The 18,291-nt window shown below is 36.6% G+C and overlaps 1 protein-coding gene across 2 annotated transcripts in view; it reads right to left on the reverse strand.

Moving 5' to 3' along the window:
* Window positions 1–18,291, reverse strand: part of Acss3 (acyl-CoA synthetase short chain family member 3) — a 163,631-nt gene that overhangs the window by 62,216 nt on the left and 83,124 nt on the right. For both annotated transcript variants that reach the window (XM_028754554.1, XM_028754555.1), the window contains exon 8: window positions 293–444. In XM_028754554.1, the coding sequence (XP_028610387.1) occupies window positions 293–444 (152 nt within the window). The remainder of the gene's footprint in view (window positions 1–292; window positions 445–18,291) is intronic.

Here is an 18,291-nt window from a genome sequence, read left to right on the forward strand (position 1 = left end):
AGAGAGAGAGAGAGAGAGAGAGAGAGAGAGAGAGAGAGAGAGAGAGAGAGAGAAACATAAAAAGAAGAGAGAATATCTGGTTAGAGTTGAATTGAAATGAACAAAACTGTAGTGCTTAAAAATATGGGAAGTTATCCAACAGTCTGACTTAGATACATATACAGAGCCATTCTTAACAATATTGTAAATATTTTATTCCTTCTATGGAGGTACTACACAACCAAAAAATAATGCTCAGTTATATTTTGACTGTAGTTCCTAATGTAATTTGTCCTGTGCATCTCTACTTCACCTTGTCAGAGAGTACTGCTTCCCCAAGGCTGCCCCAGGGTCCTGTTGACGGATGGCTCTAATTGCGGTTGGTGCTGTAAACAAGGCAGCCACTCCATGCTCTGCAAGCACACGGAAATAAGCTCCAGCATCCGGAGTTCCCACAGGCTTTCCCTATGATGAGATTCATTTAAAATGTCACTGGGTAAATGTCTCATATTTCAGCCACAGTTCTATACATATACATTTAACATAGCAATATTAACAAAGATAGCTTCTCAACAAATCTTAATTTCAAAATATCACCGTGTTCTGTTATAATTTAAACCTAACAGAAAAAATATCCAGGCTATCATTTTCTCCCCTTTAGGAACTCGGGAGCTTTTAAATTGAAATGAATTCTTTTTCAATATTTTAAAGATAAAAATTTGGAAGTAGGTATCACATTGAAATTAGAAATAGAATCTTCTCTATGTCAAGAAATTATATATACACAGTATATAGATTATATGTTATATATTTATATATTATATATGTAATTATATATAAATACAAATAATTACATATACTCTATAATTATCTACTATATATTAATATTTCTTATATCTAAACAATATATCTGTATATTAATATTTATATATAAAATATTATATAGAAGGATTTTCTGCTGTATAGTAAATGAGAAATATTATTGTTTTCTCAATATTAACACATTTGTAATTTCCAACCTTAAAAGTGATGAGAGCAATTCCTGAGAAAAAGAGGTTAAAATCACAATGATTGCTATGTTTTCATAATTAAAGTTCCTACTCTAAAGAAAGAAGCTTCTACAAATTAAAAAATTCAACATGCTAGCAAAAAATATGCCTTTTGGTCTTTGAATGAATATATATGCATATATATATATATATATATATATATATATATATATATATATCAATTGAAGGAGAATGCATAAAACATAGTGATGCTGGAAATTATGTAACTCAAAAGCACAAAATATTTTGGTAAATGCTCTTTTAAACAACAAGCAGGAAAGCCTTAAAGAATAGAGCAGTAATTTCCCAACTAGTTTGAGTGTTCGGAAATCTTGACTCATTCCTATGCCATCAATTGTCCATCTCTTCTGATCATTGCTAGACTTCCTGTTCTTAGACCAAGGTGCCTAGATAGTTAGTGTATGTTGAATAAAAATGCATACATACTTCATGGTAAAACATATTAGGCACAGATTAAGATAATCAAAAGAAAACAGTTATGCTGCCTTGAATATGCTAGAGAACATAAGACACTCCTGAAAGATGGGGTACCTTATGTAATATTTGCTGAGCTTCACTGATCAAATCTCATCTTAGCTTCCCATGGGTCTTTGGTTCTAGAAATCTCACATGGTAAACTCTAAACTAAGGCAGGTAGAGGAAAGAATTCGCTTACAGCAAACTGAGAAATCACTTCAAACCGAGAACTAGAAAAGAACTGACAATCTATGTGGTGGTTTGAATAACAATGAACCCCATAGGACTCTATTTTTTAGTACTTGCTCTTCAGTTGGTGGAACTCTTTGGGAAACACTGGTTGGTATGGCCTTGTTGGAGGAGGTGTGCCCCTGGAAAAGGGTTTTGTGGTTTCAAAAGTTCATGATATTCACACTTAGCGCTCTCTCTCTCTCTCTCTCTCTCTCTCTCTCTCTCTCTCTTTTCTCTCTCCCTCCCTCCTTCACTCCCTCCCTCCCTCGCTCTCTCCCTCTCTCCTTCTCCCTTTCTCCCTTCCTCCCGCCCTCCCCCCTTTTCTCCCCCCCGACTCTACCTCCCCCTCCCACCCCGCCTTGTGGTTATATTTCAACTTGTGAGTTCTCAGGAACTGCTCCAGCAACAGACATTTCTGCCTGCCTGCCTGTCTGCCATGCCCCCCACAATGAGAATCATGGAGTCTAACCATCTGAAACTGTAAGCCTCAAATAAACTCTTTCTTCTATATCTTGCCTTGGTTATGGTATGTTGTCATTGCAATAGAAAATTAACTGAAATAGTCAATTTGAAGAAGACCATAGCTGGACAATCATTTAGATTCAGTCCTTATTTCAGAGAGGGTATTTGATAAGACATGATTAGGGCTTAGTTTTTTTTGTTTTTAAACAATCACTATTAATGTTCTTTAATGTAACTATATTACTTTTCTTTAATCAAAATAATCTTTCAGGCCTCTTATAGGACAGTCATGCTTTCACTCTCATCGTTTAAATATGATCTGTTTCAACTGGAAATTCATTGTAATGAATCCTAGAATCAACTTCCACTTATATCATGACTCCTCTATATGAATCAGTAAATTCAAATAGTGAAGAAAGCTATCCGTTACAAGCTGACAACACATGCACATAATGTGAGATAAAATGTGAAGCTGCAAGACCATCGGTCAGAAATGATATTACAGCTTTATTCTTTCTCATAAAGTGAGGTGAACACTCTTGACTTATATGTCTTCAAAGTGTCTTAAGCATCAATCAATCTTGTGAGCACTGGATAGTGATTTGGTAAATCTGATTTCACCCATAGAGAAATGATTTATAAAATAAGCCTTATGCAATTGACTTTCACTGTCTAACTTCTTATTCTCTTGCAGCCTAAGTAAGGATAAACCACTATAAACCGCTTTGTCAATATTTGCTTGGTAAGTCAACAATACCAAGATGATCTCTTAAAATTGTGTAACCACCACTAAAAAACCACTCTATCGCCAACTGAAATAGAATCTCACTACTTGACAGTATCGGAAGAAAATGATACTGCACCAAACTTGATACTTGTATTTATGTCAGCTAAAAGAAGACATAAGCATAGTGTGCCATGTGGGACTATCTTCATATAAGATATGCTTTGATTCTTTTATAATGCCTTCAGTTAGTCACGTCTGATAATAACAAAATGATACACTAAATATTAGAAATATCACTTAAATATTTTATGAATAATATGAGATTCTGATGACATGTCAAATAAATATACACCAATATTGTATTTATTGAGCATAAGAATTGAAAACCATGATGTAGTGTTACTACCAGGAGTCTTTGAAGCAACATATACAGGCTCATGATCCATCGTACACTAATTGAACTAGAACAGTTTCATTGTTTTGAATTTTTCTCCCCATTTTCCAGAAGAAAGTTAAATAATATAAAAAAAATTTTCCTATTTTAAAATTATTCTAAACATATATTTTATACAGTCTCAAGACTGATGAGAATGAAATAACACCAAAGAAAATATTTTTCTTAAAACAGCCTGCTGATTAACATAATTATTATGATCTGAGTAAATATTTTTGTTAATATCAAGCAGAACCTGCATAGCCATTTCATTAGACAACATAAAACACCTTGATATTATAAAAGGAAATTGTGTTCAGAGTGATCATAGATTTAATAAATGCTTATTGAGCATGTATTATGGGTTTGTTACACATGGAAACTATTTTGGTAAAACTCCAGGGAAGGCCCTACACTAATGTAACTTACAATCTGACAAAAAATGATATGGAATTATATATAGATACTTATTATAAACAATCGTATAGCCGATGCCGCATGGTGTGCACATCATACATGGAGTACAGTAGTGCTATACTGTCCGTTAATTGCCACTAGTAAGTTTAAAAAAACTGAAGCAAATGCCAGGAACATGTTGCATTATGAACATTAAATAAAAGTGATGTCAATACATTATTGATTTTATTGGGTACCCTTTCCTCTCATGCCCTTCTGCACAACTATGTACATAAATGAATGTGCACATAAGCAAAATATAACCTTTGTAACGCCTTTCAATAATGCAGCAACCATGCTGATCTGACAATAGAAATTGACCCCAGTTCCATAGCTCTCCTTCCATTGCCTCTCAATAGGCAATCACTCAATTTAAAAATACAAGACTAAAGTTGTGATGTTGAAAAGCAAATGAAAAGATACACCCAAACCAAAATGCAGCAAAAAAAAAAAGAAAAATCAACAAAACCTACGCTTAAATACATGTCATTGCTTCTTTACTGTATACTTTTTAATGAGCTTTTCTCAAATAGTCTATGTTATTGGTTCTATCTAGTGACATGGGATAATACTTTAATAATACTGGTAATGCAGAGATTTTGCAGCTTCATTTGTTACACATCTCTATGTATGTGTTTCCTTTGTTGAAGGAAAAATAGAAAGAGAGTATGCATAAGCAAGTATATGCTACAAGACACACCTGGAAATCAGAAGACTATTCTTAGGAGTCAGTTCTCTCTCTCTACCGTGTGATATCCCACAATCCAATTCAGATCCTCAGATTTCCAGACAAACACCTCTTCCTGCCAATGCAGGTTGCCAGTCCACACAACATAAGTTTTTAACATCAATTTTATAAAGTAGCAGTTACTATTATTAACTAGACTTATAAGTGGTTACTAACAGTTCACAGTATAAGCACCAAGATACATACATATATACAAATATGTACATACATATGTATATATTTCACACACACACACACACACACACACACATATATATATATATATATATATATATATATTCCAAATTAACTTCCTTGTATAATATTCTACCACTTTAAGACTCAGCCTGTTATTAACAGACCAAAGATGACAAGGTTCTGGTTAGAAAAAAACAAGGAACGTTCAAGTCCATATATATTTATTACCAATATTAAATCCTTGAAAAATAAAAGTGGAGATAATTATAAACCCTCATCAAAAAAAGATAATTTTTCAAGTTAAATCTTTGAACTCTAAACAAAATGAAGCCCTTTATTATAAACCATGTGAGTTTGTTCTGTGGAGATCATTCCTCCTTGTGGTTTTCAGGCTTTGGTACAAATAATTTTTAGACCAGTGCAGTGCTTGCCTCTGTTTTTGCAAGCTACAAATACATCTAGTTTCTTTCTGAACATTATTTTCAAGAATGTCACCCAAGGCGTGTTTTACTGAGGTCTTGAGGCAGAGAGAACAACATTCTGAACCAGCCAGTATGAATTTCATTTCAGCAGACAGGTGCTGCGAAGCATCGCTCTGTTTATTTTGGAATAGGGGTGGATCTGGCAACAGCATTTGTTAAGGTTCTACTTCATGTCATATGCCATTACCGAAGCATGAATGTTTTGGTTCACAACATTTAAACTTGAGACTTACTAAAACATAAACAAATCTTCAACATCTACTATTTACTGGAAGAAGTCTGAATTCAAAACAGAGTATGGAATTTGCTCAGCGCTGTTTGTATGAAACAGAAAATATATTGCTGATACACTAATTACCTGATTGTATTTGTATGTATGTGTGTGTGTGTGTGTGTGTGTGTTCAAGTGTGTGAATGTGTGTTATATGTTTTGGGGGTGCATGTATGTGACATTCATGTCTGTTAACTACATGTGGTCTGAATAACCTCCACATATTGGAAGTTTAATATCTAATATAGACTGTGGAGGAAGGGGCTTTAAAGAGATATTTAGATGGCAGGAGCTCTATCCTCCTTCATGAATTGATTAACGCTGCTATCCACAGTCTGCAAGGGTGGGGTTTTCCCCCATCTGTCTATTCTTCTACAACTCGAGGGAAGTTCTCGTCCCCTGCCTGAAGTATATAACAAGGTTTCATGATGGAAACAAACAGTAGAACTCAAAACCATGAGGAATAAATATCTACTCTTAAAATCAGTCTGTGGCATACTGTTATAAGCAGTTCTAAAGGAATGCACCCTGAAAACCTGTAGGTGTCTTGTTTCAGTTTTTGTTTGTTTTTCATTTTACCTCTTACCTGTCTTTTGCCAGCTATTTAAACTAGGCACATTGGGTCTTAAAACCAGACTAATACCAGTTAAGAAGCCATTGCTGTCATCTAGGTGATTAGCATCTACATATCTCCAGAAATAGAATCTAACTTCTGGAAGCGTTAGTGTCAAGTAAATGATACAGAGCATGCAATTGGCAACTCTGCAAGCCTGGTGCTGAGCTAATTAGAGGTCTGACATATTTAGCATTCTCAGTAGTCACAGAGAACATTCATCCTCGGCACAGCTAGTAGTTCACAGCTTCGAGTAGGATGTTTTTTACCCCTGTGCTCTTCCATGCTAATTGATTTTCAATCACTCTGTTACCGTGTACTAGAGGGAAACATTAAGATCGTTTTTTTTTTTTTTAATTCACAGTGATCACGGAGTATGTGCCATTAGTAGAGAAGTTAAATAGCTTCTTGCTAATCATACAAGCTGACTCCTATGCAAGCAGTCAAGCACTGTATATTCATTATCGGATGTTGTATGCTGCCAAAGTTACTCACCATGTCCAGCACTGCCCATACACCTTGAACCTGCTCATATTTTTCCATAAAATCAAACACATCAATCCCTCAAAATTCTGTAAATCATGTCTTACAGGTGATTCTAGGCATACCAATCCCTGAAGCCCAGTTTAGACATCTTGTCTCACTAACCTTGAGTGTAATGCTGTTCTCCATTGATGTTGAAACCCACTGTCCCTGAGTGTAATTTGCTTTTCAGTTTCTGCTACTGTCTCTCAGATTTCTCAGTTTTTACTTTATACCTCTTCTCTTTTTTTTTTTGAGCCTCCAAAGGTTCACCCAACTTCTAGTCTTAATGTTCTTTTCTGTGCATTTCTTGATTAACTTGGAGAATTAAATTATTAAATCAGCTAGCTAGTGGAGTTTTCTGCAGCTTCAAAACTGACACACCCCGTTCCAGACAGATGTCTGAATAGCATAAAGAAACTAGTGATCCAAAACGAAGGCATTATGTCCTCCTCTACTGGCCTTTCTTCCTACTGTAGAACTACAGTTGAGAATTGCTTTTTTACCAGCTCCCCTAGTTGAAGTCATCAGAGCTATATTCAGTGTCCTTCCTATCTTTCTAATGTTGTCCACTTGACACCCCCACAGTCACCCTGCCCTTAACATTGAACTAGGATATATTATGATGATGAGCTACTAGATTACCAAATGTCTGTTGAGAGGACAAAGGAGTACTACAATAAAGGCAGACTTGAAAACCTAACTTCATCAGCCAATGCCACTAGTAAAGTTATTTAATAGTCTCTGGCCCATGTTTTTTATTACTATAAGTCAGAGATTCTAAATCCTATTTTATAGATTTGTAGTGTGAAATCATATATAGAAAGTGCTTAAAAGAGTTCTGATTCCCTAAGACTCAATCAATAATAGTGATTTTTTCCCTAACTTTCTTGTACACAAACACTTCCCTTTTATAAGACATAATGTTCTCTTAAAAATTAATGGACACGTATCAGAGCTAGCTTTCCGTTCTATTATGGAATACTTTCCATAGCTGATAGCTCTCTGAAGTTGACTAGCATTTTCTTTTTCCTGTTTGCACTTTTCACACTGTATGAGAGATTTCTTATTTTGATACTGACGTATTTGCTTGCTTTCCATTTGTCAGATTGATTTTAATTCTAAGGCTATATTTTCAGTTCCTATAGTACAAGGACAGTACCTGATGACTATTCTGTTTCCCCCTCACCGCCCCTAGAACAACGTGGTTCACAAAATGCTCCTGTAAACATTGAGTTTATGACACATTTCACTTGCTTGATCTAACACACCACACAGGTGTATATAAAGAAAAATAAACTCAAAAATAAATGTCTCTGTACCACTTGCCATTTGAAGAATTTAAGAGATGTTGGCAACCACTTCATTTTTTTTATTTGAGAAGATCAAATTATACAAACCCAATCACAGTAATAACCTAGTCAATTTCCTCATCACAAACACTCCATAAAGTAGATTGCTGCTATGCTTCACTTAAGAGAAAGAAAACACGATAAAAAAAATTTTCATTACATCAGTGAAACAGGAAATCTATATGTTGCTTATTAGTGTATTACTTAGTTACATAACAGCTACAAGTCTCAAAGAGAAGTGAAATTCCATGTCTTTGAGAATGAAATAAAAAATAAGAGAAAATATGTAAAAATTCAAACAATGCATAGTGGAATATAATTACACATTCTTGTAAGAGTTGCACTGTTTTGTTTTTGTTTTTTTAAGGGCCTAGTTGGGATGATAAATTAAGAAACATTACTAGTGAACTCTTTGCAAAGCATTACACAGCATAATCTCATGAAAACTATAAATCCAGGGTAGCACAGACATCCCAGAGTATACCAACCAAGATGAGATAGATAGCTAGGCAAATTTGTCATCTACAAAAGCCAACTGTTAAGTATTTCTCATCTTTAATATTCTCAACTATGAGATTTTCATACCTGAAATAACCTAAAATCAGTGTCAATTAGAATAATTATAATTACTTACAATGTATTAATGAATTATATGTATGTAAAGTATGTTTATACTGGAACATTCACATGCAAACAGTATTTCATTGAGGCTTTAAGGTGCATTTACATATGCTTTCCCTGAGATTTCCTATGCAATACAGGAGAATGCAACGCTCATTTTTATGCAATTCCTTCTATAATGAATGGAGGCAGGAATACTTCAACTCTCAATTCTTTTTACCAGTTCAGGGGAAAAAAGTGATGCAACAAAAGGTTAACAAGCTTCATGTCCTGCAGTCCTCGAACATAAAGATTAATACTAGAAGCATGAGGTTATAAATATATGGGTAGTGGCAGGCCATGATCATTGTTGTTTCTCTCAGATGAAAGCTTTAAAGCCAGACTTATTTCCCTCAAAAGCTCCACTCATAAAGGATAGATCCTTGAGCAGAGAGACCCCTGGGATGTTCTCCGCATCTACTCCTCTTTCTTCAAAGTTGATGGTAGCCTGACAACTGGTACCTAGTGTGCTGGTCCTTTAGCCTTAGCTTCGAAGAGAATTAATAGGCTCCAAAGGGAACTGCCTCCAGTATTCCAGTGACCACTCCTGTGTTGTGAGGACAAACAAGCTTTGAAAGAAGAAATGAGGAATACTTAAATTTCCACATCTTATTTAGTTCCAATGCAGAGGAATGAGCTATTTGGATTTTAATTTTAATATCCTAAGAGGAAAGTAGTATTTTGTGAGTAATGACTTAGAAGAATCTCATCCAAAATTAACTTTAGTTTTACAATTTGCCAATTATTCTTCATGCTTTGTATGAATGGATCGATTAAGTGATACAAAGGGACTGCTACCCTTAATCTGACGCTCAGCATGTAAGGTCTGAAGTGAAATAGACACAGAAGAGCCTTGCCATTCAGACTCTAACACGCAAGAGCAGTTTCTCCAACAAATACATCATCAGTAATTTCTAAAAAGGAAACTAGAGTGCAATCCAGAGACGAGCATTTTAAACATAAAATTTAAAACACGATACCAGGTAATAAATTTTCTTTTTAAAAAGGGAAATGATCCAAAAACGAGTTGCAGAAATGGAAACTGGAGAGCTTGTGTCTGTTTTCTCCTTCCATGCATGAGAAATGCACTCCTAAGGAAGTTGAATTTACCCAGGGTCATATTGGGAAATAAAGCAGATATTAAAATTTCCTGACAAGTGACCATGCCTCTATACCATAATTCAGGGTGTTAAGACTTTTATGTTGTTAAACCAGTCCTTTGAAGTTCATTATTGAATTATTAACATTAACCATCCACCCTAGTTAGCCTGAAGAGACTATTGAAGAATTTACAAGAGACACTTGCGACTACCAGATCTATAACTCTGTGAAAGTGCAAGCAGCTACAAAGCAAGAGTGAACTTTTTTTTTTTTTTTTTTTGGTTTTTCGAGACAGGGTTTCTCTGTGTACCCCGGGCTGTCCTGGAACTCACTCTGTAGACCAGGCTGGCCTCGAACTCAGAAATCCGCCTGCCTCTGCCTCCCGAGTGCTGGGATTAAAGGCGTGCGCCACCACCGCCCGGCTAAGAGTGAACTTTTTAATGGACTGCAGTTTTTTCTGTTTTCATGTTTGTTTGTTCTTCTGCTTATAAGATAGATTCAGGTAGCCCACGTTGGTCTCAAACTCACTATGAAGCAGAGGATGGCATTAGACATCCTATATCTCTGTCCTAGGATCATGGGTTTATCTGGTGCTGATGATGCAAGCCAGGGATTTACTCATGCTAGGCAAGTAGTCTACCAACTGAACTATATTTTCAGCTTTTTTTGAGGGTTCCTAAAATTTTTATTATATTGGAACAACAATATTTCTGTCAAAATCAAGTATACCATCTAGTTTATGGCTTAATATCATGACAGATTGAATAGAAACCATAACTAATGCTATCCCCTGGACCCATGTAATAATTTAGCTAAGGAATACTCAGCTGCCTTCTTACTCAACAACACTGCTGCCACTGAAGACACATGGGTGCACTGTATTCTGAAATGAAGATACGTGTACAAGACCCAGATTTGCAGCAGGTGCACAGCAAAGTTAAAAGCAAAGGAGGGATCTACAAGTACTCCTTGTCCTTGAGAAAAAAATCTTAAGCTTGATTCTGCAGATAGCAGTCAAAAAGTGTAGGCAAGTGGTAAAGAGAAGACAGAGACAGACTAAGAAGCACTTATGCGTAGATTCACCATGTGACAACACATAGTTGTACTTGATACTAAGATATTAGAGTCGCTTAGGCATCAAAGTTCCTATATGAAAACATTGTTATCATTATATCTGTTGTGTTCTCAAATGCTGGTGTGAAAAGCTCAACTGTCGTATGATGCTTTCAGTAAGAACTGATGGAAACAACTTTGGGGGGCTGCAGGCTTGTGAAATTTGATCATTGGGCTCATATCTTTTTAATTAATTAATTAATTAGTTAATGTACATCTCAAGTGCTGTAAATAACCCCCTCTCCAAGTCTCCCCTTCACTGTGACCCACCCTCCCCATCCCCCTCCTCTTCTCCTATGAGAGGGTGGGACCCCCTTGCCTTTTCTCTGAGAGGGAGGAATGCCCCTGGGTATTCCCCCACTGCAGCCCACCCCACTTCCATGGGCACACATATCAAGTCTCTGTCAGTTTAGGCATATCCTCTCTCACTGAGGCAGCTCTTTTCGGGTATGGATACCTCAGGCAGGCTACCGCTTTAGGGAGAGCCTCAGCTCCATTTGGTGAAGGACTCACAGGGAGATTGAGCTGCACATCTGCTATATATGCACCAGGGTACTTCATCCCAGGCTCATGCTCTTAAAGGAGAAACTGTGACAGTAGCCTGTTCCTGTCTGCTTTTGTTTCTTTGCTGCTATGTATTCCCGGGTCTCACTTCCTGCTCTGTCACAGGCCCACAGCAATGGAACCAAGAAAGGACGGACTGGAACCACTGAGATTATGAACCCAAATTAGTATTTTATATTTATTTTTAGACTGATTACCTTAAATAGTTTGTCACAAGTGCAGAAACCCAACTAAGTAGCTACCATAACAAACCTCTGCCCCCAGCCATATGATACTGGAGTTAGGTCTGTTAGATCAACATTTCATTAATAAAATAGCCATATAAAGGAGTTCTGGTTAATTTGTTCCTGTCAAGAATATGAAAACCAATTGTGAGAATCTGTTTTAACTCTTAGATACAAAATTGAGTCTTCAAATATATTCAAATGTACTAATAAGATTAAACCTTTGTCTATAAAAATGTAATCTATCTGAATAAGCCATTCATGAGATCCCTTGATAAAAAAATGTTATATTTATATATTTCTCATCCAAGAAAGAACAACAACAACAACAAAAAGAAAACCTTTAAGTCAACTTTTGTTTGATATCTTCACTCAGTCACTTCATTCACAAATATTTATTGGTAAATGAATGGGTGAGAAAAACAAATTTTGAAGTTGAGCACTGATGCTATGTAAAACTCAGATGAGCCTTCCCTTTAAATCTAAGTGAGAGCAGAAAGGAGCAAGCAAACTTTTCAAAAGAGCCTGAAAATAAACGGAACTGCAAGAGAGAAGCAAGTCAGCTCAACACGAGGCACTGGACCACTGTCCAAACTGGGTTCGTCTCTTCCAAGAAATAAAAGAAGGTCTCACTGAGGAACTGTACATGAAATGTGATCTTGTGTATAACAGGAAAACATTTTTAAAAAAAATAACATATAGGTGAATTCCTGTGGCAACAATGAACATAAGAATAACCAAAGATACAAAAGCAAGACTTGAAAAGGAAGACAGTAACTAAGAGGGTGTGGTTGGGGTCTGGAGAGAGGACTCTGCACTTAAAAACCACCGCTAATTGAGTTAAGAACACTCCAACTGAGAAACTGATACAAGGGATTTTATTTGTTCATTTTAATGAGAGACATATTAATGCATTTGAATGTGGAAATCATCAGGAAGCTGAAATTTTCCCTTAGGTCTTCATCCTGCAGCTATAGAATTGTATGTCTACTTATGGAAGAAGAAAAAAAAGTCCTATTACGTGTCAATTGTGTTCATCAGTGTTGAAAGAGACTTTGCTCAAGAATGTAATAGTCTTGTATCTTGAAGTTAAGCTTCCAAGGAAGTTTTAACTATTTCCTTTAAAATTTTCATCAGCTAACATGCTTACAGATTTGAATTAAATTTTAGAGTATATTTCAACCACAGGTACTCATCTTTGACATATGGCAATTCAACAGGTATTTATGTTTATCCATTCCCCAAGATTGGGTTGAATTTAAAGCTGAGGGGATTTTTATTCAGTCCAAAGCTTTTCATTTATATAATTAAACCACTTGTAAATATGTAAATACCATATGTAAAATTTTGTCATCCCTATCTGATATTTATGCCCTGTATTTCCTCATATTTTTCTTTCAACTATCAATAAATTCAATAATTATGTCAACTAGAAGCATAGAAAATGACGTCCTTGATTTGTCCTTGACTAGAGGGGAAATTTTCCAAACTGTCTTTCAAGTATGATGATTATGTGTTTTTAAGTGACCTTACAATTTTTGTATTCTTTTCATCCAATTGTTATTCATTTTATTTTTCAAAGTATTCAATCTATGGGTTATTCAAAAGTAAATGTATTGGCTTCAACTGGTTTTATTTTCAATTTTCCTTTTTACTGTTTTTTATGATACACATGGTCAAAAATATGTAATTTCATTCATTTTAAATTAAAAGGATAAGGTAACTGTAGATGAGACTTCTATCGATAGAACATTTGAAGTTTGATGTGGCCACCATCTGTAGCTAGATAGGACTCTCGGTGGAGGGATAAGGACAGCATTTCACTTACAATATCTTTGGCCCAAAACGTATCCTGTCTACAAGATGTTTAGGGTCAAAGATGGAGTAAAGTCTAAGGGAATGACCAACCATTGATTGGCCCAAATAGAGAACCATCCGAGGGCAATTACTAATCCTAGTGATAGCATGTTATGCTTGTAGATGGGAGACTAGCATAACCATCCTCTGAGAGGGTTCACCTGATGGAAACAGACGCAGAGACTCACAGCAAAACATTAGATGGATCTCAGGGAGTCTTGTGGATGCCTTGATGAGAGGATTGAGGAATCTGAAGTGGGTAGGGACACAACAGAGAGATCAACAGAATGAACTAACCTGGACCCTTGGGAGCTCCCAGACATTGGCAGGACATAGGGCGCCCACACATGTAGCAGATGTGTAGCTTGGTCTTCCTGTGGGTCCCCCAACACAACTAGAGCGAGGGCTATCTCTGACTCTGTTATCTGTCTGTGGACCCTGTTTCTCTAACTGGCCCACCTTGTCTGGCCTGAGTACACCTAGTCCTGCAGTGCCTTGATGTTCCAGGTTGGGTTGATACCGATGTTGGGGGGTGGGGGGGATCCATGATCCATATTATGAGAGGAGAAGCAGATGGGGGAGGGGCTGGTAGCAGTAGGATGGGAGCTGGAATCAGGATGTAAGGTTAATAAATAAATAACATTAGCTAAAAGGGAGTGAGGAGACATGTACATGTGAATGTATAGTGAAGAAGAAATTTTAAGTTAGTTTAAAATCAATATAGCAGAAAGCCTTAATTCACAAACACAGGTCAGCAAACTCGATAGCCCAAGGCCCTCATAAAGGATGCAGAGCTAGAGAAACAAAGGTCAATTGAGTGTTCCGGGAATCGGCCGGTTCTAAGAGATAGAGAAGATGCTCAAGGATAAATTCCTCGAGAACGAGAACAATAATGAAACACCCATCTGTTCCCGTGATGTTTGACTTCGCCTCCTCTGGAAAAACTCCCATCAAAGGTCTCAAGGACTTTCGAATTAAATTCAGCCAGATGGTCTGTTGGCTCAGATAAGCATCCACCCCGCATCCCAAGGCCACAGGGACCAGGGACTGTTCCCGTGAGATTAGTCAAACTCTTGCCCGGGATCTGCTGGCACAAACTGCAGATGTTTGAAACAACCAATTATGTGTGGCTACGCCACAACCTCCCGCTCCCCCCACCTTTACCTATATAAACCCTAAGCTTTTGGGCCTCTGGGTCGATTCCTCTACCTCCTGCCTGAGGCACCTATCGGCCGGAGCTCCAAAATAAACCTGCCTCGAGTGTGTTTGCAGCAAGACAGTCTTTGGAGTATTTTTGGGTCCTTGTCCCTTCAGTGTCTCCCTTGAGGGGGGGTCTTTCATGTAGGTGTCACAAGACAATAAATATCTTGAACTTTGTTTTATTTGAAAAATCTAAAAATATATAAAATATTTTGGGGGTAAGAGATTAGGAAATATTGATTATATCTTACTTGGGAATGATTATTTGTACATCATTGTTGGTTTAGTTTCTGTTGTCTTAATTATTATTGATAAAGGGTTGATAAAGGGGCAGGGGAAGAGAAGAGCCAGGGTAGAGACAGCCTAGAATGGAGTAACATGTGGTCAGTATCACCTTTCTGAAAGATTGCCAGTCTAGTGATTATATGAAATGAGCAACTAGACTTCCAGGTACAAATCATATGAGAATTCCAAATGAAATATGAATTAAAGTCAAGTTTGTTCTTTTTTATATCATCATCATCACCATTGTCATCATCATCATTCGGATGTCTGCTTGCTTTCTAATGAGAGAAAGAAGTAGTGTGTAATGTATTTGGACGGGTGAGAAAGTGAGAAGGATCTGGGAGGAGTTGGAAAGAGGGAACCATAATGAGAACATAGTGCACGAAAAGTCTGTTTTCAATATATATAATATCAGAGAAAAGGAACTAAAGCCGAAGATAATTCTGGTGGAAGAGACTCTCTGACCAGCTGACTTGCATGCGGGTCATGCGAGAAGCACCAGGGCTGAATCTCTGTAGCTTGTCAGTCATGCGCAGATGTGCGCTTTTGCGATGCAGCTGCATTTTTGCCACCAGGATTCCTATCATTAAGTTTCCACCCACAATACTGTCTGTAACTTTAATAAATCCATTGGTTCACGCATGCCCATATATCAAAAGCAAAACAAACAAACTGCCCTATTGCATGGAAGAAGAGACTGACAAAATATACACTAGGCAAAATAAATTGCCAGCATGGGGAGAAATAAATAAGGATGAAGAAAGATACAGATGATGATGGCTGATGCCTGCTGACAGAAGCAAACGTGGCATTACGCTGCCACGTAATGACGTCAATAGTGACGTCTGATAAGAGATACTTCTGTGGAGTGATACAGACTCAAGCCAGATTACAGTGAGATGAAGCATGGGTTGAAGAGTATGAATACAAAATGATTTGGAGAGGGACGCTTTTCAGGGAATCTAGGTTGTATAGAAGAAAATGAAGGTCCAAAAGTTAGTACGTGATAACTTTTGAAATGGTAAAAAATTAAGAATTTTCGTTTTGAGGTCAGAAAAAAAATTAAAAAAAAAAACCCCAAGATATTATAAGTAAGGAGGATAAAAAAATCCAGGAAATTAACAAAGATTTAAAATATATCTTGTCAGCCACATGACAAATGTTTATAGAATCACTATTCTGTTTCTGAGAACATCATTCCAAGATAAACAGCCATGCTCTCTTGGTAGTGTTAGCACGTTTTAAATAAACAAGAAAGATAATAGAAAGCCAATTCAAAATCAAATACTCCTACTCTGGGTATTTTGACGCTAAGGTCAGTGTGAGAGTCATGAAAGCTTAATAATGAATTCTGCCTTGTCACATTTGAATAGGCAATGTCTCATTTCAAAGCAAGCATTTGGTGTTAGGATTTATTTTGTTTTCTTCAAGGGTTCTGACTTAATAAAAAAAAACACTTGATGTGTCACAAGAACGTTAGTATGGAGCAGATGTGTCAAGATTATTTCACGTGTTATATTACAAACTCGAAATGTCTATCAAGTCTGCAGGATATGAAATCATGGTGCAAGAAAAGCGTAATAGTGCGAGCTGCTTTAACACTTGCTTCAAAGTCTATTATATGTATTTTTTCAGAGACAGAATACTAGCCAACTAAAAACGATGGGAGTCAAAATGGTGGCCTGTGCAGTAGAAATTTCATGAAGGTAGATATTGGACTCACATTTTTTATCTACACAATTGTTGAGTTGACAATTCTTAATATAACAAAATAGCTAAATTATCTGATACTTTTCCCTACATGCCCCACTTACTAGTCTGATATTCCTTATCACCTAGTGAGAGACTGCTGACGTGGAAGACAGTCTATGATTGAGAAGCTGCCCATTCATCTACACTGTCAGATAGTTCATTTGTGCCTGATTATTCCTAAACTATGTCCTATAATTTTATAACGACACCTTAGTACAGTGCTATAAAATACAGTAGCCGTTCAAACATCCAATGATACTCATAAAATATTCACACTAAGCATGTTGTTTTAACCAACTATTGGCAATTTCTCCATCTCTTTCTAGGAGGTTAGGTAATTACTTTCTTTCTTACGTATATGAACTGAAAAAAAAATAATTCAAGTGTGGAAAAGTAAGATTATACCACTGCATATGGTGGACATTTTTAAAACAACATATCAATAGCTTGCTTGAGTGATAGGTGATCACATGGAAAAATTTGAAGCAAAAGCTGAAAACTGAAAATATTTTGTACTTAATCTCTATCATAAGGTTTTAGAATATTTTAATATTTATATTATTTTTGCTTTTTTACTGGTGTATGTGTGAGTGAGAGGGGGGAAGGACGGAGAAAGAATGAGATAGAGAGGAAAGGACAGAGAGGAGAAAGGGGAGAAAGAATGTGCATGTGCACTTGTGTGCTTGTGGATGACAGAAGAAGCTAATAAATACCAGAGGCCTGGCGTTATAAGCTTTTGTGACCTACCTGTCTTGCATGCTGGGAAAGCAAACTACAATTCTGTGCACAAGCATTAAGCCTGTGTCACCACTGAGGCATCTCTCTAGGTCCTCTTCATTATGTTTTAATTTAAATAGGAATATGTAAAGGTTTCTATATTTTACAACTTGTTAGAGTTTCCAGAAAATCTAGTATCATATTAAATAGGATACTGTATTAGTCACCACATCCAGATGTTTAAAAAGTATTAAAAACTACATTTATTGTTTTCCTGTGTGCACACACACATGCATGCTTGTATCATACTGTGGAGTTAGTCATAGGACCACCTGCAGAAGGAGTCAGCTCTCTCCTTCTATCATGTGTGTTCTGCAGATTGAACACATGTCATCAGACATGGTACCAAGGAGTTTTACCTCAGAGCCCAACTTCTAGCTCAGTGCTTCTCAGTCTTCCTAATGCTGAGTCCTTTAATACAGTTTTCCATGATGTGGTGACCCTCAACCATAAAATTACTTTCGTTGCTATATTAGAATGGTAATTTTGCTGCTGTTATGAATTGTAATGTAAATATCTGTGTTTCTGGATGGTTTATGGAAGTCATGACACACAGGTTGTGAACCACTGTATATTGTTCAGTATGTTGATAAATCTTCATGTAAATGGCTGAAAGAACTTCAGAAAGCAGGCTCCTGAGAGGAATTCTCCAACACATGTATAGAAACCTTATTTCAGTTCAACATTAATTACTGTATCAAAAATCTTCACGTTGTTAACCATTCAGCTTTGAATCTGGTCACACTAGATTTCTTTCTTTTTTTACATTCATAGTTGTT

Source organism: Grammomys surdaster, unplaced genomic scaffold (assembly GCF_004785775.1).
Source record: "Grammomys surdaster isolate TR1022 unplaced genomic scaffold, NIH_TR_1.0 126028, whole genome shotgun sequence".
Classification (NCBI taxonomy): domain Eukaryota; kingdom Metazoa; phylum Chordata; class Mammalia; order Rodentia; family Muridae; genus Grammomys; species Grammomys surdaster.